Source organism: Pleurodeles waltl, chromosome 4_2 (assembly GCF_031143425.1).
Source record: "Pleurodeles waltl isolate 20211129_DDA chromosome 4_2, aPleWal1.hap1.20221129, whole genome shotgun sequence".
In the NCBI taxonomy this organism is placed as follows: Eukaryota; Metazoa; Chordata; class Amphibia; order Caudata; family Salamandridae; genus Pleurodeles; species Pleurodeles waltl.
Window position 1 is genome coordinate 261,533,436 of NC_090443.1, and position 25,545 is coordinate 261,558,980.

The window sequence follows — 25,545 nt, forward strand, 5'->3', positions numbered from 1 at the left end:
GTGTAGCATAGTAGCTTAAGATGTATTGCCATGTATGTGGCAAATTTACAAGCCCCTGTGGCACAGGACAGGGCAGGAATGGTCTTGCTGCACCGTCCTGCACCACCGGGAAAGGCCTGCAATGTGCCATATCTACTAGATACAGTGCATTTCGGTCCTCACCCCCTGAGCTGACACTGATTCAGCTGCCAAGCTCCAACGTAGGCACCCTTGCACCATGGTGCACAAATGCCTGTGTAGTGGGGGTGATTGATTATGTGCTGGAAGGTGTCCCTTCCTGCATATAGACAATAAATTATGTCAATTTATTCTTTCTACGTGTGTTGCAGAATGCAGCACACATAGAAAGAGCAAAAACAATGAGAGATTAAAGTATTTTTCACCCCTAGGGTGGCATTCTTTTTTGGTGCTGTCTCAGGTTTACAGTTTCCCATAAACGTGGGGCTGCGCAAAACTACAATGTGTGTTGTTGTGGCACGTCCCGAGCAACACCCATTGCACGCCTTGTCCACACTAAGTAATCTGTGTTAAGGGAGCGGATTTACAAGGCGTCGTAAGGACACGAAAAGTGACTTAACACTGCCTTGTAAATGATGAGCAGGCATTGCTCCACCAGAGCATCGGTGAAAGTGACGCTCAAGTGATGCTAGAATCTTGTACAATAGGACTCTATGTGAAGGTGATGTGCATTGGATGTGTAGAGTGATGCGTTTTGCATATTTGTTGATCAGCAGTCATCTATGAGTCACTATCCATGTGTGCGGAGTGTGGAGTATGTATGGTTTGCCCCGTATGTCTTTTTTGTTGTATGTGTTATGTAGTTGCTGCTAGCTTTCCTATGAGTAGGTGATTGCCATATTGTCCAACCTGGAAGTGTCAGTTGATAATGGAGTGCTGGAAGATATAAGCATCATGCCCCTTGCCAGGATATTTTGCCAGCTCATTGGTAAAGAGCCCCCAATGGTCCACAATGTCCTGCACATTAATGGAGTGTGTATGCTTCCTGTTCGGATGAAGATGTTCTGTTGCAGCCAGTGCGACGAGTTGCACATGTGTGCAATCTATGATACCCATCACATGTGGAAACCCATCAATTGCAATTGCAAAAGCATAGAATCCTTGGTTTGTCTCTTGGTGCAGTTGCTAGGTGAGAGTATGTGGCAGGGAGTGAGGTGGATGTTGGAGTCAAGTCAGATGGCAGGGAAGGATGGCTGTGATATTCCACCCATTTGTGCCTTAGTTGTCTAGTTGTCTGAAAGGAGCCATAGGCCAGTATGTGCAGCACAGCCAGGAGCATTGTCAGGGGTGGTATGTTTGTCAGCCTATCAACTCTCGCCGTGATTGTGGGTGCAAAATGGTGGAGCACCTGGACAATGAACTTCTGCTTCAGAAGGTAATATTTGATTAATTATTTTCTGAGGCCAAGGATGGACGTCCGTTGGCGATGGATTCGCTCTCTTCTCCTGTGCTGCCTTTGTAGTTGCTGTTGTGGTGATGGTGGGTGATGGGGTTGTGCTGGTGGTGCTTGGCATTGTCGTTCTTATCTCTGTGTGCCTAGCTGCACCAGTAGCCGGTCCATGTTGTCCTGTGGGTTACCAGAGTGCCTTGTGTGTGTTTTACTTATATACCTGTGCCTGTACGTCATTTTAATGCCAGGCCTGACCAGGCATTAAAATATTGACGCTAGTCAGAGCGAGCATCATTTTTACCTGGCAGGTGTCTTTTTTCGGGAGGCTTGTAAATATGACGCTGGTGGGCTAGCGTAATTTTTTTCGAGGAACATCATATCACTGTCGATAGACTGCTCAAAGTGTAGCGGCACTCCTAAAATTTGACGCCTGTCTAGGGAAAGTGGCGCTACACAGGTCTAGCACCACTTTATAAATATGGAGCAGAGTTAGTGCCACTTTTGCACCAAATAAAATGGTGTAACGGTGGTGCTAACTTCTTGTAAGTATGCCACTAAGAGGTCACTCATTCCCTGACTTAAGAATTTCTTTGGTAATCCCCTGACTATGGATTGACTAAAGATCGTGTGTGTGGCAAATAAAAGGCCAGACTTTCAGATAGAGGTCTGAATCCGAAGAATATGAAAAACACATTGCATTAGTGTTAAATTGTTCAATGTGGAATCATATAACCACTTTCTCAAAGTATCCTTTAATAGTCTCAAAATTAAAATTAAAATATTGGGAATCTAGAAGATATGAAACACCCATAAACAAAAGGAATACTTACACCTGAAAAGAATAAGTGGAGTGATTAAATCTTAGGTTTCCTTAAAGATGTACAGCATCAAAATATAATTGTCTAAATTTCATGTCCTAAATATCAGCTACAAAAATTTCACCTCATTGAAGTTAATAATAAGGAAACTAACACCGATTGGTGCAACATTTTTAAAAATTACAATTAAGCTGGATTATTTATTCAAACAACATTTTTGTTACTGATATTCTGATTTTCAACCTCTGGAGGATTCTTTGTGAAATATTTGCAAACAACATGTGGGTAGACCATTTTTCATTTGGTGGTATTGGAAGGATAAGGACCTGAAGACCACTGGAACTTTGTGAAAATAATCATTTCAATTGGCAAATAAATAAATGAACGCATAAAGATGAATAGTTTCTTCACTATAGGTAGCAAAATAACATTGAGACAATATATGTGTTTTTTTGTTTTTTAATTTGTTTTTTAAGTGTATTTTAGACCTTATATAATCATTTGTAATGTACTGTTTTTTGGCCTCTGTAAGAATTCTATGTAAAACCAAGAAATTAAATGAGCTATCAAAACAGTGTATTCTTAAGGCAATTGGCTCAGGGAGAAAAGGGCTGAGAGTAGAAACGACCGGAAGAATACTAAAAAAAGCTTCAAATAAATGAATCAATTACAGCTTGAATGAAAGAGAAACCCATTTAATAACATGAAAGTCTTCTTTCTTGACTCCTTACTTCAAAATGAAAGTAAAAAGGGTAATGTAATGCCACATAGAAAGATAATGTGGATATCAAACAAGCTACCATGCAAGCATGATGAGAACGGATGCTCAATGTAAGGTCTGACTCAAAGGTTTATGATTAATATTAGTTTTTAATGTTTTTAGGTTTTTTAAATTATGTCATTGTTGGTGCAAGAATGTCCTATGGATGGCAGACAGGTGTGTTCCTCTGGCCGCAGTGTCCAACTGTATGTATATCTGGTAGCCTGACTTTTTATTTTGACCCTAGTGTCATGCTAATCTAAGCATGTAAGAGGTCCTGGATTTGTCCTTTAACCTGGAGGGGCACACCAAGCATGTCCTCAGTACTCACAGTGGATTATTGTCCCTATCTTGGGTATAGCATATACAACAGTGGTTGAAGCATACTATGGTTAGGAGAAATCTATAACCTTTTTGTTTGGTTACTCCCATTGTAGCCTGCTGAAACAATTGTGTAAAGTTACATTCTCATGAGTGTACCAGACCTCGGTCTGACATCCTGAGCATGCGTCTGTATGTGTAGTGAGTGTAGCAGATGTATGGTGAGTGGGTGAACCAGAATAATGAAAGTCAGTGGGGTCCATTTTGGATTCTCCTGCTATGGTTTAGCACATACTGGAGGGTGAGACCTGATGTCCCAGACACTGATAACGTACTGATTGCATTCCTGTAGTCAGAGGGAGAGGCCTCATACACTAAAGTGAGGGTACAGAGACAGTGCTGTTTTTCTATGAGTCTTTTTTAAAACAAGGAGCTGTTAATTAGTTTTCATGAGCACTTCCATTTGAAGGGGGAAGGCTGAGGAGTGTGACTGTAGACTCTCTTGTAAAAAGTGGTCAAGTCTAGGTGACACTTGAGCTTTTGTGTTTCCTTGATTACTCCTGTTTGGCTGATGACAGTCATGTGTAGAAACATCACACCTCTTTGTAGCACTATTATTGGTGCTTCCTGCTAGAAACAGCTCATGGGCTACTGACTGTAAAAACCATCACTCCACACAAAGGCTGTGTAGGGAAAACAAACTCAAAATAACACCTGAAAGATGTTCTACAGCTTGAAACAGAGGATCTATATCCCCTGTCTAGAAGCTGTGTATAAATGTGGGACCCACACCATCTCACTTTAATCGAGGAACAAGGTCTCTATGCCCATGGAAGGGAGTGATCCACAGAGCACTCAAATGCCTTCTGCACAACTAGGAGGTGTCTGATGTGCAGCCAGTTTCCAAGAAGTGTGGAGACATCACCTAAAATGTGAACTTTATGCTGGAGAAACTGTGGACCTGCCATGAAGCACCCAGAAAACTTTCTGTCTTCTGAGAGAGGGAAGAAGTCTTTTGCCCTGCTTGAGGAGGGTCTATCTAGGAGGAGCAGGTTCCAGCGCATCCCCAGTTGCTGCTGGATATTCAGGAAAATGCAAAAGGCAAATCTAGGGAGCACACAAATGTCTGTGGACCCCTGTAGACTGTTACCCATTCTCCTAATCGGGGCTGCATCTGCAGTGGGCCAAAGACCTGGAAGGGGGTGCATCTGCTGGAGTACCAAAGGCCAGGACAAGGGCTAATCTACCAGACTGACGTGCCCCGGGATCTGCATCTGTCTGACTGCCATAGATTGGATGTGGTTTGCATAAGCCTGACTGGCATGGGCCCACCCTAAGCAACATCTACTTTCAGTCTTCCCAGTGTTGACCTCCCAACTAGTCAGCCAAATCTGCTCAAAGGCTGCCACGTTGCTGAAAGACAGCCATTGCCAAAGCCTGTATCAAACTGATTGAGGCTCAGGGCCACATACCCTCCTTAAAGAGATGGGCAAGAGCACTGCCAGATGCCACCTATACCTGACTCTGTTGCACACAAAAAAGACTTGCCAGAGATCCTGCAATGTGTGTGGCAGGGTAGTACAGGCTCAGAACAGCACCAGAATGACTCAAAGCTGGAAGAAATACCTCACATATACTATTTAGTACAACAGTACCTTAAGACCAATTTAAAGTTTGGCTGAATGGGTACTCCACTGCTATGGCGACAGAGTCCGCTCCCTACCAAACTGAAGTACTACCACCTCATTTAGAGAGCTTCATCATGTTGACTGTAGAGACTAGTCCATCTCAGTCGCTGACATAAACCTTTAATTAACAAATCAAAAAGGTACACTGTTCCACAAAGAGGACCACGGGTCCAAACGGAATTCTATAAATAGAAGCTAGAGCCCTCACACATCCACTGGATGTCCTGCTTCATCTTAGGGTTTGCTCCTCGTCATGCTGGCGCTGCAATGTCCGACGGACCCCACAAGGGGGCTCTTTGCTAGAGATCTGTTGGACTGTGTGCCATGGTAATGTGTAGGAATAGATTAAAGCTTACAAGAAAAGAGGAACTGGAGAAGAAAAGTTAAAATTGTCTCGAGAACCTCACAGTAGTATGTTTATAATACGTGCAGGGTCTCAGTCAAGGTTAAAAACAGTAGGAAGTGGAATGGAAATAAAGTTCCTCCACTCTACCAACAAGAAAGAAGGGCAAAGGAAAAATCTTCCTACAGCCCTCAATAGAGGTCAATATGTTTCATGCCTTAGTTGTCCCTACAGATCAGGTGGCGTTTCATCAGGACCAAAATCAGATCTAAACGTCTCCTAAGCTATACTGAATAACCCTGGTGAGTGTAGAAAATATGGAAAAAAAATGTAACTTACATAAGGAGCTACGCAACGAAGACACAAAATAGGGGTGGACCTGTGGATAGGAAAAACAGACCAACAAATACATATTAAAATTAAAAATCACAAACAAAAACTAATTAAACACACCTTGGTGTGGTGGCACTTGGTAATGACATGCTACCATGCTGTGTGTGACAAATATAAAGCTAGTCGTAAGCATCCCAACTTCCATATAACAATCCCCACAGGAAGCAGAAATAATATCATGGTTGGATTGCCTACCCTCCTATATTAAGGACAGGGCTCCTTGGGAAAAATGCGAGCCATGGGAATGTTGCCACCTTAAATTTAATCAGTAGTTATAGATACAATTGCACATGTAGTTATTGACACAATTGTCAGGCAAAATCCAGCTAGGCAGTCTCTAAAGCTTAGAAGAAAAAACAACCATATGGCAAAATATGATTCAACAGGAAGCAATTAGTTTGATTGTAGGAACAGACTGAAGCAAACCAGATAGATACAAATAATCCTCTGGAAAAAATTAGGTAAAAGCAAAGGTAAATGCTGTGTCCAGGGAAGCCTAGGTAGGCTGAACATAAGACACATGTATGTCCCCCTATTAAATGAATCAGAACCCTCAGTTACTCACTCTATGATAATGCTGGTAGTTATAGCGGCACATGGTCAAGAACATCAACAATATTACCCATCACAAGCAGAGGATGCAGACCTATAGAGGAGGCAGCAACAACAAGGAATTTCTAAGGCTGCCTAAGGGCTTGTGAAAAGTTGAAATTGCTACCATTGTATCTTTAAAGGAGAAATACATGTAAATACATGGCAGTGGTGTCTAGCAATGAAAAGTGGCACAAAACGATTCTGGGACAACAGAACCACTCGTTTAAGCTAGTAGAAGTATGACTGACCATCTTAGCATGTTAGTGACAATCCCGCTGCTAAGAAGGAAACACAAATTACAAAGTAACAGTGGTTACTCACAATTTACGAAGAAGTCCCCTCTCCGTGACCAAGCCGGCGGCCGAAACCTGGAAGTGTCAGGATTCAGATGTCGTCAGGTAATACTGAGAGGTCACGGGAGAGGACCCAATCAGAATGAAGGAACCTGCACTGAGAAACTAAGCATGTCTCAAGCAGGCCCGCCCACTAATCATAATAGAAATGGGACTCGAAAATACATTCCCGTTGAGAAGTGTGGCGATGTGAGGGGTATATGCGATGGATCATTAACTATCAACAAGGTTCAGAAAAAAACGAATAATTTCAACCTTGTATAACAGAATCAAAAACATTGTTCAATTATAAAGGGCAGCAGAACTCCTGAATACAATAAACAACACTCAAAGTGGGTCATGACGTTGTAAAGAGAGTTTTCAAACTGTTAAAGGCAGGCACTTGCACATGTGCTGTTACGTCACATAATTATTCAGAGGGAATGCTTTAGGCAAGATTATCAACAGAGCTGAATAGTAACAAGGCAGATAAGGAAATCACTGCATATCTGGCCAAATTACTTAATGGTGCTGCCTCATCCATTGTATGTCATCATTTAATCCACTGATGTGGGTCACAAGTTTGAACACCCAGCGTTGTTCCTTTTCTAATAGACTTTTTGAACCATTTGTCAAGTGAGTGGGTGCTTCAAGAACTACCCACCACGTCGTTTGTAGTATTTCTTGTGTCAAGGTAGTGAACGCTCAGTTTTGTTGTGGATCGTCCACACCTAATGTTGCTGCGATGTTCATTAACCATAGTCTCAACTGAGGTTGTCGTCATTCCTATGTAGCGTAAGTGGCAGGGGCACGTCATCATGTAGATACAATTGTGGATGTTGTAGTTAGTATGTTTGCTGAGGCGCCATCTGCCTATGGGTTCCAAATCTAGGGCATCAACCCATCTAGACAATGTACATACATTGCAATTCCCACAGGGAGGTTGGCCTACCACTGGTGGATGTTGCCATAATGTTGTCTGTCTAAATTCAGAACAAACAATCTCATGGTGAGTATGCACCACTAAGGCCTTTATATTTCTTGTATGTTTGAAAGCAAAAAACGGTTTAGATATTCCTTCACTTCCGCTTCTGAGTATAGACCATCGTTTATTTATAATCTTTTTGATGGTGTTGGACAAAGGAGTGTAACTTGAAACATATGTCAGTTGAGTATCTGTACTTTTGGGCTCAGTTGTCAATAGAGTCTCTCTATCATTATTATGTGCCCGTTTCCGAGCTGAGTTAATAATCTGTCGTGGATAATGTCTATCGTGTAGCTTCTGTGCGAGGTTGTCTGCTTGTGCTTCAAAAGTGGAGCTGTTACGACAATTGCGATGGAGTCGCAGGAATTGACCATAACGTAAATTGTCCCGTAATGCCCGGGGATGGTGACTATCATATAAGAGTAGTCTGTTACAGTCCATCTTCTTTTGATAGGTACAGGTCTCCAATTTGCCCTGGTTGATGGTAATCATTAGGTCTAGAAAAGGAATCTGAGAAGCTGAATGGTTGAGGTGAACCTGAGAAAGGGATCCAGACCGTTGATCCAGGCAGTGAATGAATCAACCCTCTGTGTATTTCCTTGCCATATAATCAAAATGTCGTCAATGTATTGACGCCAAAATGTAATATTACTGGCAAAAGGATTAAAGCTGTTGAGGATGAATAGTTGTTCAAAATGGTACAAATAGAGACATGCTAGGCTGGGCGCAAAGATACTTCCCATAGATGTCCTGCATATCTGGTGGTAAAGTTGGTCTTCAAACTGGAAGAAGTTCTCAGTCAGGGCTAAAGAAGCACACTACATGATAAAATGAATGGGAGTAGGGGAAGGCCAAGTGCTGTGACGTATGTTAGTATAAAGAGCTTCCACATTGAGATTTATCAAAGCATTCACTTGTTCAGTTGCATTAGTTGATAAGGTTGAGGACATCTTTGGTGTCTTTCATAAATGTGGAGGTCTCTCTCACTATGGGTTGGAGGAAATGATCACAGAAAGTAGAGAGAGTTCAAGGATAGAACCTATCCCTGAGACAATAGGACGTCCCGCAGGAGGCTGGATGCCCTTATGAATCTTAGGGAGGCAGTAAAAGTATGGTGTGTGAGGATGGAGGGTTCCAAAAAGTCAGCCTCCTTATGAGATATCCAAGCATTAGTCTCTGCTTCATTGATCATGGTTCGTATCTTACGTTGTAATCTCTCAGTAGGATTCTGTGATATAAGGGCATAGTAGGTAGAGTCACTCAGGAGCAGTAAGCATTCTTGTCTGTATTCCTGTGAATCCAGAACAAATATAGCCATGCTTTTGTCCGCCAGCTTGATAACTATGCTTGGTTTTAATACCAATGTCTTAAGTGCTTATCTCTCCCTTGATGAAGTGTTCATAAAGGAGTGTTTAGGACCCACGTTGTTCACATCCACTAAGACCGCCTTCTCAAATGTGAATAGTTTGCATGGCATTGCAGGGGTAGGAGGAATAAAAGTGGATGCGTTCCTGAGACCAGTATCCTCCCTTCATAGTTCTGAACGTTTGTCCTTAAAGAAAACATTGAGTCGAATATTCCTAAAAAATTGGGAGTTCACAGTTGAGGCCAACCCTTTGTTCAGGACACAGACCTTGTCTGTGGAAAGAGGTCTTGGGGACAATTTCACAACAAAGGGGGTTGCCATGGTGAAGTCTGATACACAGGAAAATGCAGTAAGTTATAATAAGGTTGTGGCACACCCTCATCTGTGCTCCAGCCATCCGATGAGGCAATACTACTGTATGCTTGTGGTTTCCTGTAGGAAGAGCCAGATTCATCTGAGGATTGTGATTATGTGTCTGCCTCATAGTCACCTTTAATGTAAGGGTATACCTTTTCTCTACTAAATTTGGTAATGTACTTTTGAAATTTAGTATTCTTCTGCTGGGTCAGATATTCTTTGGTCTCATTCAGCTCAGTATTTATCTCAGCCAGCCAATTATTGAATTGTGATAGAGACGAGGTCATCTTTAGAGTGTTTTCTGCCAAATTGATCTCAACTGTGATAGAGTCTGCTAATCTCTTTGATGTATTAATAATTAGAACAAGCCAGTCCCTATTGTATTTCCATGAACTTTGTGTCCAGTCTTTGCTAAAGATCAAGTCCTGAAGAAAAATTCTAGGTACATTGGTCACAATCACCACGTGGGGCTATATTAGCCCAAAGGCATTCAGTCATAATGGTACCATGTAATATTGTTTTATTGAAGTCACATTTCAAGGAGGAAAGTTTGTCCTAATCCTCCTTGAGACTCCCTGAGTGTCCAGTCCCATCATTGTATAGGATAGAGGGAGTTTGGAGGATGCCAGTCACAACGACATCATCAAAGCTAAGGCTCTGGAAGTCTTCCATATTAGTGCTTTGAACTCCAGTAAGTACTTAAATTAAATGAGTAATTTCCCACAGCTGAGCCGCTGTACACGTATATCAAAAGATAAGGTGGAAACCTTTAACGGCCTAAGAGTAAAGGCCATTGGAGCGTCTTCCCACCTAATTTAGAATGGGCGAACATATGGCCAGTTTTCACTGCCTCTCACTGCCAGGTAAAACATGGTGGTATGGTGCAGTGAAGACAGCAAAATGCACCCTCATCATGCAAATAAACTCCCATGGCGATGGGGGCATTGTTTTTTTGTTTTTTTCCCCTTTTTTTGTTTTTTTTATGTTGATTGAACTGTCTGTTAAACCTACAGTGCATTCACAGGATCTCCTGTGACAGCAGTTGAGAACTCCATCAGGGTGACTGAGTACTTAACTCCATCTCCCTCACAGAGTAATGCCCCATCTGTCAAAGTCTAAATGAGCCTATTGGTTTCTTGTAAAGACAAGCTTTGGGCTGGACATTTACATTATCTTTTGGGTAACTGTGAAGCACTGAGCTTGAGAACACCTGCACTACCTCCCTGAGAATCATGTGAATGCTCACCCTTACTAAGATGAGAGTCAAATGCAGAAGGGATTGTATTTTTCTTAGTTTGCATAGATTTTTAAGGCAGGAACTAGGACGTCAAATAGGGTAATAATAAATTAATTATGCAGCTGATAGAAGATTGCCTGGCCATGCAAGAACACAATACATCCTTGAAAAAACCCATTGCACTAAGCACTAGGATGAGAGAGCCACGAGATCGATGCCAAATACTTAGCAAACTTTTAAGGCAGATGAAGCTTGGTAGTTTATGACTGGGAAACATTTGCACTTCCATGTGCCTCCAGTAACGTTTGATTACCTTGGATATGTGTAGGCTTAGTTTCATCCATGATGCACTTGAAGTAATTGTATTGCTTAATGCTCCAATGTTGTGGTCACTCTGCTCCCACAGTAACCCGTTAAGCTCTCATTTCCTCTTCTCCCAAAAGGCTTTCCTCACATGAAGTAGCTCAATGGGCCCAGTCTTTCCAGAGTCTGATGACCTCCAAATGTAAGTAGCCTCAAATATCGGAGATAATGGGGATTTTTATTCTGATAATTGTCTTTTTCACATACTGGTAAATATTGATCTTTTAACATTATGTTGTGGATGTTGTATAAGGCTGTCTTATTCTGCTTTTTATTTACTGCATAGCTCACAATAATGTAGAGTCTGCCACATTGTTCTGTAAGAAGCTCTGGTCATGTTTGTGTACTCCTTGATTTCCAATGCAAAACGTTTATTAAAATGTGTTATAAATAAATATAAAATATACATTGTTTTCATTATTTTTAACATGAAATTGTATTTGGTTATATCATAAGCTATTTTAAATAATGTAATTTAATTTAACATTATATTCCATGGGGTTTACATGTACAACCCTGTCTCCATTATTTTTTCTATGAGACAGTGTTGCAGTACCAATGGTTCGCCATGTGTGGTGCTCGACTTACTACTGTGTTTTTAATGGTAACTTACACTGATAAGGTTGGCCCCACCACTTTTTTAGGGGTTGGAATCATATAAGTGTACACTTTTGAGTAACGTTACACATATTTTCTTAAGTAAAGTTACTCAAAATTGTAAGTGTAAAGTTGCATGTGTAAATTGCTCACAACTGCACTTACTTTTGTGGAAAGCCCCTGTGGTGATATCAGTATGTTTCATTTTGCACTACAGATTCGCCTTTTATTCTTTATGTCTGCAGCTATACTATCTCTTTCATATGAAAAATCAAGACACCAAGGGCCTGATTCACAAAGGTAAATGTAAACATTTGATCCTTTTTAACGTCATGATAGTCAGCTGTGACTTACAATATCCTTTTAACTTTTGGCTGAGGGTATTTTATTCCTCATAAAATGTGGTCACACCATCATTGACAAACTGCTTGAATCTTTCGGGTCTGATTCACAAATGTAAACTTACACTTGTGTGTAAATTCACTATTTTATGCTATTCACAAACTAGGAGTTATTAGTATGTTTACGACTATGGAGGCCTCACAGACAATGCAGAGAACTTTGCAAAGAAAAAGATAGGACAGGCCTTTGTTTTTATGTGCAGGGTTCTCAACCCGCCTGCAGAGTCTTTGCAGTTGTAAACGTATTATCAACTTGTCATTTATGAACAGCAAAAAATACTAAAGTTGCTCACAAATGTAAGATTAATTTGAGATCAGGCCCCAAGGATTCAAGGAGTTTGTCGATGATGGTGTGACCAATATATTATGAGGAATAAAATAACCTTTGCCATAAGCGAAAACGATATGGCAAGTCACAGCTGACTATCATGACCTTAAAAAGGAACTCTGACTTGGGTCTTGTTTCTCTGTATGGTCACAGAATTTCTCAGTGACTTGCAATATCCTTATAATATGTGGCAGACTGTACTTTATCCCTTATATAAAAGCATTCTACCGCCTAGAAGCAGATTTAAAAAAAGGAGAAACAGTGAGATTAACTTTGGAATGTTGGAGCATGAGGCCGAGTACAAGACATTATTGACCGTGTACCACTTTATTGCCTCGAAATGGGGCTAGCAACATTCCAATTTTCTATGTTTTTGCTGAAGAATTCCACAACTTTGCAGGATTTCTCTTCAAGAATAACAAAAGTAAAGATAATTTTTTGATGATGGGATAGTGGGGCGCAATGGCAGACCTACCATCATCTATTAGTTTTCCCTTCAAGCAACTTCGCCCCCACCATGTCCGTTGCCATAGTTTGAGAGAAAAATATCTACTAACACAGTAGCTAAATTTAAATAAGGTGGTAAACTGACACTGGTGTGGAACAAGACACCTCCTCTGACAGACCAACCTAATGGTGTCTGCGCTAACATATAGGGCCTCATTCCGACCCGGACGGGCGGCGGACGCCGTCCGCCGGGCGGAAACCGCCCAAACACCGCCCCGCGGTCAGAAGACCGCGGGGGGCATTTCAACTTTCCCGCTGGGCCGGCGGGCGATCTGCAAAAGATCGCCCGCCGGCCCAGCGGGAAAGCGCCTTCCACGAGGATGCCGGCTCCGAATGGAGCCGGCGGAGTGGAAGGTGTGCGACGGGTGCTGTGGCACCCGTCGCGCTTTTCAGTGTCTGCTAAGCAGACACTGAAAAGCAATGTGGGGCCCCCAGGGGCCCCACGACACCCGTTCCCGCCAGCCAGGTTCTGGCGGTGTAAACCGCCAGAACCAGGCTGGCGGGAAGGGGGTCGGAATCCCCATGGCGGCGCAGCTTGCTGCGCCGCCATGGAGGATTCCCATGGGCAGCGGGAAACCGGCGGGAGACCGCTGGTTTCCCGTTTCTGACCGCGGCGTTACCGCCGCGGTCAGAATGCCCATGAATGCACCGCCAGCCTGTTGGCGGTGCATTTGCTGCCCTCGGCCCTGGCGGATTCAATCCGCCAGGGTCAGAATGAGGGCCATAATGAGTTCTTTAGATACAAGAATGAGTTGTTTATCATAGCATTCCTGACTCAAGGGCCCAATCTCTCAGCCAATGCTGGCTTCATTTTTCAAAATGCAAATCATTTGAACTTAGTTCATTAACAGTACCTCCAATACCTACTTAGTGATGAGAATCTAATTCATTATTTTTGCAGATGGACCAATGGTATACAAAGCCTACTTGAAGACTGAGTACAGTGATGAAAACCTGGAGTTCTGGATCGCCTGTGAAAAGTACAAAAGGATAACATTGCGGTGGAAAAGGAATGTAATGGCAAGAAAACTTTTCACACTCTACATTCAGCCGAATGCACCCAGAGAGGTACGCATAAGTGAATGAATTCACCCAATAAAGATGAACATCTAGTGTTGTAATTCAGACCTGCAGGTGTGGTTTAGGCTACAAAGACATCAAAGCTTCATGCTAGTAGCCCATCTTGGTAATTATCAATTCATACTTCGTGTTACTTCCTCCTGTTAGCTCATGCTAGCTGCATGAATCTCCCCTATCCTCACAGAACACATTTGCTAAATGGTGCACCCCCAAGTAGTACTCAACTTAGATATGTAATCACTGTGTTCTGGCTCCCTGAGATTTGGATCTGGAGTTTTGCCACCCAATTATGAGGATATTTTCATTTCAGCCCAAAAACATTGGACCCTCTAGCAGGGGGCAGGGGAGCCCCACTGGATTGTGAAGAAAGGAAAAATAATATGATAATAACGTGATGTTATTATTATTTTATTTTTCCTGGGAGTAAGGGGTGGGCAGTGCTGGACTGGAGGGAGGGGGCAAGAGGAGGGCTTTTGCTGCACAATGTGTGCATGACGCTTTGGCTGGCTGTTTTGGGCCAGCCAAACAGTCATGCACATGTTGCATGTTCTGTAACCGGCTGTATTGCACAGCTGAGTGGAGAACATGCCCAGGCTCCCACTCCCTAGTCTAAGATGCAAAGTAGCCCGCTCAGACTACTAGTGGGCCTGCAGCACTGCTTGTGCCACCCACTTAAGTGGCCCTTTAAAACATGTCCCAAGTCTGCCACTGTAGCCTGAATGCAGGGTTACACTGCCATGTCAACTTGGCATTTAAAACCACTTGTAAAGCCTTAAACTCTCCTTTCATTACATATATGTCACCCCTAATGTAGGGCCTAGGTAACCCGTAGGGCAGGGTCCCATACAATTAAAATGCAGGACATATACTCCAAGGTTTTATATGTTCTGGTTGTGAAAACTCTCAAATGTATGTTTCACTACTGTGCACGCCACCTTTGCTCCTTGCATCTTGTTCTCGACATCGACCCAAGTACAAACCAAGGTACTGTTTCAGCAGGGCAAGGCTCTGTATCCGACCTGCCCTCCATGGTGGTCGGCCTGACGTTTCAGATTTGAACCAGTCTGGCCCGACCAGATAGTCCCGGTTGGCACTTTATGCTTCTAACTACTACAACTAAGTTTGTTCTTTAAAAATTCAGAGCTCGGCTTCTATTGATTGACATTTTTGTTCATTAAATTAAGCTCTATTTTTCTAAGTAGGTGTGTTATCTTTTTTTCTGGTGTTTTCACAGTTTTACTGTTTGAAGTGTTGCACAAACACTTTAAACATTGCCTCATATTTTAAGTCTGACTGCTCTGTGCCAAGCTACAAGAGGGTGAGCAAAGGTTTAATTTATGGTGTGTATCTAACTTACCCTGACTAGGTTTGTGGTTCCTGTTTGAACAGGGTGCATACCTCTGCCAACAACAAACCCAATTTCTAACATTGGTGATCAGCAGTGAAGATTGTATTTGTGTTTGTGCAGTGCCATACATTAACTTGGGATACACTACCATTCCACATCTAAAGACTGTTACCATTTTTTTTCCTTTGATTTTCAATTGGTTATTTTCCTCCTTTTTTAAATTTAAGTGCCCTCCTTTCCTGCTTCTTCCATGGATATGGATGCCTGCACTGTTGACAACCCTCAGCCGAGCTCAGCTGCTGAAACACTGCAATCAGAGAGGATTGAAAGCAGATAAAAAAGGTTACCAAGGTGGATTTCCAGGTAGCCTTGAAGGTTTTTGAGGAAGTGCAGAGATGGCAGGCCACCTCAGGGTAGGATGCAGTGGATGACAATGAGGGGTAAAGTACACTGTTAGAGGAGTTTGACAGGGAGACCCCAGATGAGGGTCCTGAGTTTCCAGAAGAACCCAACACAACCCCAGCAGATCTATGGATGTCTCTGATGCTTGGGATGGAGTAAGGAGCAGTGTGTCTGTCAGAGGCCTGTCCTCACAAGAGCTGGAGAACAGGAGGGAGGAGAGGAAGCTCAAGTGGGAGCTAGAGCTAGCCAACTTGAGGTTGAAGGAGAAAAGGATGGCACACAAGCTTAAACTAAAGGAGTTGGACATTCAAGCCAAACAGGTGGAGTCCAGCAGCAATGGTGACAACATACCTGCAGCGCCCACTGGATAAGGGAGAGTCCGCATACCAAAGGTTTGGTGCCCAACTATTGGTGGGAGATAACATAAAAAAATGGTTCTCAGCTTATGAAGTGGCTCTAAGGGTGCACAGGCACCCTGAGGAGTACTGGGGGGAACCTTGTAGAGGTACATGCCCATGGTGGGAGAGACACACTCCTTAAATTAGAGGTGGAGGACCAGACACAGTACACCCCTATGAAGGCCGTTCTTGTCATGGAATTTGGGTTGACCCCTGAGAGATCTAGGCAGAAGTTCAGGGGTAGCCATAAACTCCCTACATAGACCTGGGTGGATTTCCTGGACAACTCCAGCAAGGCACTGAAGTGCTGGGTGAGAGGCAGCAACATAGATACTTTCACTGGACTGTACAACCTCATTCTGAGAAAGCACATTTTTTGTATCTGTTTTCTATAGTTCAGCCAACACCTAGTTCATAGCGAGCTGACTGACCCCAAGTCAGACCTCGGGGTCGACACCAGAGGGTCCAGAAGACCGGGGAGGGGGCTCCCAAAAGGGTGGTCAGGGTTCCCACCAAAAGAAAGATGGGGGAGATAAAAGGAAGGAGTTCTCTTCAAGTTGCAGAACAACTCTCAAGGGAAAGCGTCCCACTGAGCTTCCCTGAGTCAGAACAAGACTCCCACGTGCTACGAGAGCTGTCAGTAAGAGCATTACAAGGGTGATGTCAAGTGACCTAAGAGGGCACATCATTTCACTGGAGGAAAGACAACAGGGGTGGTGAGTGTAGTAGTTGGAGAACAGTTTGTCCCAGTCAGTTGGGGGGGTCAGTAAGGTCACCCTAGTACCCCTGGTTGATGAGAAGATGGTGCCTATACCCTATGTGCCTTTTAATGTTGCAATGTAGAGGCAGTGGGTCCCCATAAATGGGCAAGGTGTTGAAGTTCTGAGGGCACAGGAGCCAGCATGACTATGGTAAAGAGTCAGCTGGTCGACCCGAGCAGATTTTACCCAATACATTCCACCAAGTGATAGTAGCTGACAACTGGAAGGGTCACTATTCAGTGGCCCTTGTCCCAGTTGAGTGAGGGGTGGAAGGTCTCAGCTGTTTTGAAATTTGCTGTGAGCCCTACCATGCCTCTGAGATGTTTGTTAGGAAATAAATGGGAGCACACTACCTGGAAGGAAGTGGATCTTAGGTCACACCTGAAAATGTTGGGTTTACTTAAGTGGGTCTGTGCAACCAGCAGGTTTATGGCTACCAGGAAAAAAATAAACAGTCTGGATTCTGGTAAAATGGCCCAGACAACTGCCAAGAGAGGGAAGGGCTCAGACATGGGAAACCAGCCCCTAAATGTCTCCACGCTGAGGTAGATGGGGTGCCAGAGGAGGATCTGAAGCCAACTGAGGAGGGCATTTTCTCCCTTGGTGACCTGCCTGACCTTGCTGGATGACAAGAAGAAGGAGGACCCTCCAAGGAGGAGTTCTGTAGACCACAGAAAAAGTACTTAATCCTGGAGGGAGAAAGGCAACAGGATGAAGTCCAGACAGCTTGTGATACCTCTGGCAGTCACCGCATTTATTGGGAGGATGGCCTCCTATTCAGTGAGCCTAAGGCACCTGTGCATGAGGCAACAAAGGCCCTGGTGGTTCTCCAGTGCTACATGGCCTTCCTACCGGGACTGGATCTTGAGATAACCTCTGCAGGACATCTGGGCCAAGAAAAGACCTTTGCTAGGCTCGTAGCCCACTTTTACTGGCTCCAGATAAAGGTTTCCTGGGATGCTTTTTTTAGAACCTGCTTGACCTGTCAGGCCAGTGGGAAGACAGGACAGAAACTGAAAGCTTCCCTGAATCTCTTACCTGTCATTAGCTATCCCCGTTTGAAAGGGTGGGCATCAACATTGTTGGACCCGTGGATCCCCAGACAATCTCTGGCCACAGGTTTATCCTGATTCTGGAGCACCGTATCACAAGGTACCCAGAGGCCAGCCCTTTGAGGAACACAACTGCATCTGCAGTAGCTAAGGCCCTAATGGGGTTTTTTACCGAAGTGGGTTTCCCTAAAGAAGTAGTGTCTGACAGGGGCACCAGCCTTCTGTCTGCTTACATGCAGTCAATGTGAAAGGAGTGTTCAATTACTAATACGTTTTCCACACCCTATCATCCACAAACTAATAGGCTTGTTGAGAGATTCAACAAGACCCACAAAGGCATGATCAAGAGTCAACCAGAGCCCATGAGTCATAAGTGGGACTTCCTCTTGCCATGCCTGATTTCTACTTACAGAGAGGTGTCACAGAAGGAGGTTGGTTTTAGGTCCTTTGGATTGCTGTATGGGCACCTTATAGGGGACCTGTCAGCCTGATTAGGGAGGAGTAGGGGCAAGCTGCCAGAAAATCTCCCCAGGATGTGTTTAGCTACATGCTAGCCCTCTGGACCCAGATGGCAAAGTTTTAGAAGCAAGCTTCAGAACACCTGAAGGCAAGTCAGGAGGTAATGAAGCAGACAACCACCCATTGGAATTCCAGTCTGGACAGAAAGTGTGGGTCTTGGAGTTAGTGGAGTCCAGGACCCTCTAAGATAATTGACGAGGCCTTGTGAGGTGATTTAGAGGAAGGGGTAGTTCACCTATTGGTGGACCTCAAGACCCCCGAACACCTCCTATGGGTCCACCATATCAACTGCCTCCAACCCCACTATGAGAGATCATGTCATTGGTGACAGATGGTGGGGAGGAGGAGGAGAGTGAACTACTCCCTGACCTCTAGGACTCTAAAGAGAAGGATGGGTAGAAGGTATAAACATTTCCTGTACCCTTACATCAGAACAGCAGAGAAACTGTCACCAACTGTTTGGAAAATTCCTTCTGTTTTCCTTCACCCCTGGGCTTACACACCGGTGTACCTGTGATATTGATGCAGGTGATACCCCCCTCAAAAACAAAATATACAAGCTGCCAGACAAAGTGATGGCCATCATCTAGGATGATGTATCCAAGATATTGGAGTTGGGTTGATTGAACTGGTTCAGCCCTGTGGTCCTGGTGTAAAAGGCTTCCCCATGGTGCATTGCACCAGAACTTAGGTTCTGTGTAGATTAGAAGAGGCTTAATTTAGTAACCAAAACTGATGCTCATCCCATTCCCTGGGCTGATGAGCTGATAGACAGTTAAGGGTCTGCCTAGTTTCTAAGTACGTTTGACCGCACTCCAGGATACGGGCACATTGCCCTAACTGAAGGAGCCAAGGAGAGGTCAGCCTTCTCCACTCCAGAAGGCCACTACCAATTTAAAGTGATGCCCTTTGGACTCAAGAATGCCCCTGCCACCGTCCAGCAGTTGGTGAACCAAGTCTTGGCTGGCATTAAGGCCTTCAGTCCTGCTTACCTGGATGACATAGCTGGCTTCAATAGCAGTTGAAAGGACCATCTATCTCACCTGCAGGAAGTACTTCAGGCTCTGCAAAATGCAGGCATGACTATCAAAGCCATGAAGAGCCAGAAAGGGCAGATGTCTGTGGTGTACTTGGGACACCTGGTGGGTGGGGGTAAGGTGCAGCCCGACTGTGCCAAGATAGAGACTATCATGGCCTAGGAGCTCCCAAAAGTCCATCTGAGGTGAGGGCCTTCCTGGGCCTCATACAATAACATAAGGTTTGTTAAGGGATAGGGCACCATTGTTGCCCATTGACTGAGCTGACTTCCACAAAGCAGTCCAGAAATATGATTTGGACTGAGGCATGCTGTTGTGTCTTGTGAGTTAGAGATGAAGGGAACCTTTTGGATCCTGATGGACTCCATAGAACTGTGCCATTAGTGTTTGGGTGTGGTTAGTAGAATTTAGAATGGTAAATTAGTATTACATACTGAGAAATAAGGACATGTAACACCAAGCACTGTGTGTGGCATAATCATTTACATGTACTGAGGCTGGGGAGAACACTTCAACTGGCGATGAGATAGGAGATATGTACCTGGAGAACTGACAGCTCTCTCCCAGACAGTTTGCCACGGTCGAGCAAACTGCTCATGTGTGCCACTCATGCCTCAGTCAACGTTAACACCAACATTTGGCGTATGTGGAGTCATAGCCAGTGCCAAGCTTTCAAAGAAGGCAAAGTCTTACACAGAAATGTGTGTATTATTGGCCAGAAACCTGCTAGTGAGGTCTTGAAAGAGATACTGCGCAACAAAGCAACACAGGACTATAAGATATACTCTACATATAGCTGATTCGATAGAAGCACTAGAAACAGTGATAGCTGAGTGCCAAAAAGTGCTAAAGCAGTGATAGCCTGATACGAAGAAAAGCTAAAGGCAGTGAAAGCCAGGTATAATGCAGAAGGGTCAGAATGGTAAAGAACAGGAACATAAGACAAAATAAGTACTTATTGTAAAAGAGGAAGAAGGTGCAGCGCGTCTGCTGAGCGGCTCGATGACCCGAGTTCAGACACTGAGCCAGTACCTCCAGAACGTGCGGAATCAGGTGCCCATCGAGCACTGTGTGAACAGCACATACTTTCCCCGACTGTAGAAAGAGGCATGAAGTAGATAGCCGCCGCTGTCTTGAAACCACCACTTCCATTTGATACCACCAAGAAGCAGAAAATTGTTGCCAGATAGACTGCCTCAATAGAAAATAATGATGATTTATCAATGCACCGGAAGAAGCAGATATCAAAAGGGTTATCAAATACCTCAAGAACCTTGCTGGTGAAGGAGTACAGGAAGTAATAAAGATAATACCACAAGCTGATGAAGTCTCATACCATCAAATCAAAGAAGTGATAACATATAATATGATCGGATTCCAGGATATCATGGTCCTATGACCCTAAATTCTCTTATTGCACCAACATGTTTCAGTCCTACACCATTGGCCTACGTAGGTCCTGGCCTTTCGTCAGGGTGAGTTTGTATTTCCTAAAGCTTCCCTTGTGATGTATTGTATGTTATCCTGTGTGGCATGCAAATACACTCTAAGCATGCACATACAGCATAATACTTGCCACTTTGAGTCGCACCGAATATGTGGGAAAACACTTATCCAACTGGGGTGGAAGGGGAGTTGGCCCTGTAGTCACACCTTCCTCAAGGGTCCCTACCCTCTAACACACTTACTTGGTTCCGCTCTCCCAGCTAGTGATCACACAATTATTATGCTGACTGTGAGTGTTTAGAGTGTATTTGCTGAAACATGTTGGTGCAATTGGAGAATTTTCAGGACCATGATATCCTGAAACCCGACTGTGTTTTAATCGTCCCCACCCACCCTACACGTAAAGGGACACCTGGGGATTAAGTGAGAAATGTGTATCTCAAGGTTATGCCCCCAATCTAAATGTTCTTATGAGAGCTCTCTGATTGATGGTTGAGCCCACCCTGACCTTTAGACGTCAGGGTGAATCCGATGATGAAACATGTCACTATTAGAGTGGGTGAGGGTTTCATATCAGAAAAAGGATTTCTTCCTTTCCCACATCTATAGGTTTGGTGTACAGGTGTAGCAAGCTACCTTTCCCCTTTTATCCTGGGTATTTTATTCTTGAGGGGTACACTAGTGTTAGTAATAGTTTAGTGTAGGGAGGATGTATCCCTTTTCCCTTGTGCAAAGGGTCTCCCCACCTTCTAGATTACAAAGGTTTTTGAACTCACCAGAATGGTGTACGGGCAGTAAACTTCATCACACAGATTTGTGTCACAAAACAAAGATGAAAATCTACGCAGACAATTGCAGATGTGCTAAGAACACTGTGTTTACACAAGGGGATAGAGCCCTAGTAACACAAAGGATAAAACACAAGTCTGATGCTCCCTTTGATGCTGAACCCTCTAAAGTTCTGGCTCGTAAAGGACACTTGACTGCTCACCATCCTGGCAAGTCTATCACACAAGATGCTTTGCATTTCGAACATCTGCCTCATCATTTGTCAATTCCACATGTCAGCAATAAGCCTTCTTATGGTCCACTGGCTGCACGTGTCTCTGTATCATCAGTGCCAGTCATGGACACCTCTCTTATCTCTTCACAGCCTCATAAGACACATTCTGGGCATTTGATTTGAGCTGCACAATGACTTATGAGTTGTGATGTATGTATGTCATATTTGTACTTTTTATTTAACAAGGGAGGTGATGTAGTGCCTCTTGAGTTAGAGATGACAGGACAGTTTAGATTCCTGATGGACTTCATAGAATTGCGACATAAGAGTTCAGGTGTGGTGAACAGAATCCATAATTCAGAATGTTAAATGCTGAGGAATAAAGACGTGTTATAACATGCTCTGTGTGTGGTGTAATAATTTACATGTACCGAGGCTGGGGAGGTTGCTACACATGCCAGAAAGCGTTTGATTCCTTAAAGCAGGTCACATGCACAGTCCCTGTGCTAAAGGCCCTTGCTTTTTCATTGTCCAAAATGAGGCCTCAGAGCATATCATGGAAGCAGTTTTTTTCACAGCTTAATGTTGAAGCAAAGACCAACATGTAGCTTTCACCTCTACAAGGTTACTTCCCAGGGAACAAAGGTGTAGTGCTATTTAAAGGGTAGCCTGTGCAGCGGTCTTGGCTCTGAAGAAGTTGAGACCATACCTGTTTGGGACTCACTTCTGGATTCAGATCGACCAGAGGCCACTCAGGGGGCTAACGTAAACGAGCGATGAGAATCCAAAATTGTTGAGGTAGTCCATCTCTCTACACGGAATGTACTTTACGGTGGAACATTGACCTGAGTCAGACCACGCCAATGCTGATGGTCTCTCTAGGTTCTTCTGCTGTAGTGATGAGAACCCCAAGAAGGTTGGGTAGTTCTACTCACTTTCAGCTCGGAGGACACATGTTATACCTGACAGCCTTAGGGTGATCTTTCACAAATATTTTGCCTTCTTAGCTCACATTTTGCTGATTCCTTTTTATTGGCCTTAGGACACTGAGCACTTTACCACGACTGACCAGTGCTAAAGTGCATGTACTCTCTCCCTAAAACATAGTGTGAGTAACATATACCTAATTGGCATATTTAATTGACTTATTAGACCCTAGTAAAGTGCAATACATGTGCCAAGGGCCTGTAAATTAAATACTACTAGTAGGCCTGCAGAACTGCTCGTGCCACCTACTTATGTAGCCCTTTCAAATATGTCCCAGACCTGCCATTGTAGCCTGAATACACTGTTACACTGCCATGTCGACCTGGCATTTAAAAATCATTGCCAAGCCTTAAACTCCCCTTATATTACATATGTCACCTCGAAGGTAGGCCTTACTTAGCCCACAGGGCACCGTGCCATGTAACTAAAAGGCAGGAATTTTACTTGTCCTGGTAGTGAAAAACCCTCAAATTCATTTTCCATAACTGCGAGGTCTACCTCTCTCACAGGACAACATTGGTGATTCCTTATTACATTTAATAAGCTGTAATTCCTGAATGTGAAAGTGTAGACCTATCATGTTTTGTACCTATGGATAAATCATCTTTAATGGTAAAGTCAAATTTATTGTTACAATTTTAAAAATGCCACTCTTAGAAAATTGGCAGTTTCCTCCTCTTAGTCCTGGTTTTCTGAAGCCCGTCTCCAATATACTTATGGGGTAGGATGTCACCTGGGCTTGTGCATTCCCTCTAGACAGCGTCACATAAAAGAGAGCTTAGGTGTGACTGATGAGCTTGATTTTCATATGGTGGAGTCCAAACTGGGGTGATGTGGTGAGCAAAATACCAATGGATTAAATCCAGATCTGTGACTGGGGGTGATTGTTTGAAATGTTTCAGCACTCTGCCCATCATTTTATTTGGTGGTGTTGCTATGTGCGCCCTAAGTTGCTAGGGTATACCCAGACGTGGGTCCCTTGATTGCTGCACCACTTGATTCAAGATAGCCTGGCTGATGAGATGTGATGCTCCAAGACCAGCCCTAGAATGCTTGTTTTCAGTCTAGGGAGGACCTGGCCTGGCAGTTCGGGCTGAACTGTTCCCATAAGGAGCAAGGTCAAGACTGATTTGCATATTGCTGGGTCAAAACAGGGGTGACGTGGCGAGCAAAATAATGATGGGTTAAACCCTGATCTGTGACATGGGGTGAGTGTTTGAAAAATTTCAACACTCTGTCCATAATTTTATTTTGTGGTGTTAAAGCAGGATGGGAGGGAGGAGCTGGCCACAGTCTCACACTTACACCTGAATAGGCTGTATTCTGACCCCATACAAAGGACTGCATAACCCCCAGTAGCAAGTATAGAACCAAAACAGGAAGATGGGACCTCTTTACACTTCACAGCCATTCTTTGAAATCTCCCTCACTTCAAAGGCACCATGGGGTATGAGAGCTGGACCTCTGGCCCTACCAAATGAGTGCTCCTTCAAGGGCTGCTAATCTGCTGGACTGCTGCTATGAAAGACCTTCTTTGTTGCTGTGCTGACCTGCTGTCTCATGCCCTTATTCAATGGTTGAGAAAGACTGGACCCATAACACTTGAACCCAGAACCAGAGTGACACCAAGGGCTTCCTGGCTGACAACACATACTTTTCTATGTAGGGTAGACAAGGTACCCTTTGGACTAGCAATACCCTGTAAACATCGTGTACAGCCTGTGTTGAGCACAGGATAAATATATTGTGCAAAGAAATGAACAACAGATTCTGCATGGAAGGACAACTGATAAAAGAAATAAAAACAGTTACACTAAAATCAAGCTTTGATAAAATAACAAAAGGAATAAAAGCGAAAGGTAACTAGGTGAAAGGGCACAGGCCTCAGGAACAAAGCTAAATAATGTGCCTGTGTAATTGCTAAAATAATCTCATAACAATGCAGATGCATCACAGCTGCTGTGAGAATCGAGGACCACATCACAGTCAACACTGGCTCATCGCTGCTCCCGCGAGGATCTGAAACACCACATTTCCAACTTGCAACGCATCAGCTCAATTCCCGCACCTCTGACTTTGTGTGTCTCAGAGCCAACCCATAGCCGGCCTCTTCGAGATCAACACCAGCTCATTGCCTCCTTTGCTCCTCGTCTCTTGTTTGTGATGCCGATGGAACTCCGAACCAAGACACTGTTTCAGCAGACCAAGGTCGGTCCCTGTATTTGTCCCACATTCCATCGTGGTTGGCCTGACTTTTCAGATTTGAGCTGGTCTAGTGCAATCAGAAAGCCTAGGTTGGTGCTTTATACTTCTAAGCACAATAACTAAGTTTATTCTTTAAAAACTCATATCTCAACTTCTACTTACTGGATTTTTGGTCTTGTTTCCTTCATTAAATTATTTTTTTCTAACTAGGTGTGGTATCTTTTTGTGTGGTGTTTTCACCATTTTACTTTTTGAAGTGTTACACAAATACTTTACACATTGCCTTGAAAGTTAAGCCTGACAGCTCTGTGACAAGCTACCAGAGGGTGAGCACAGGGAAATTTGTGGTGTGTGTCTGACTTACCCTGACTGGAAATTGTGGTTCTTGCTTAGACAGGGGGCATACCTCTGCCAAGGAAAACCCAATTTCCACTGTATTTGTCAGGGCACAATAAACACCACCACCTAGACTTCCTTTGTGGTCCTGTGGTGGTTTCAGGTAATTTATT

The 25,545-nt window shown here is 43.8% G+C and overlaps 1 protein-coding gene across 1 annotated transcript in view; it reads left to right on the plus strand.

Annotated features, from left to right (window-relative positions):
- Nucleotides 1-25,545, plus strand: part of RGS13 (regulator of G protein signaling 13) — a 123,010-nt gene that overhangs the window by 96,013 nt on the left and 1,452 nt on the right. Inside the window, exons 3-4 of the mRNA XM_069231095.1 lie at nt 11,046-11,107; nt 13,700-13,866. Of these exons, the coding sequence (XP_069087196.1) occupies nt 11,046-11,107; nt 13,700-13,866 (229 nt within the window). The remainder of the gene's footprint in view (nt 1-11,045; nt 11,108-13,699; nt 13,867-25,545) is intronic.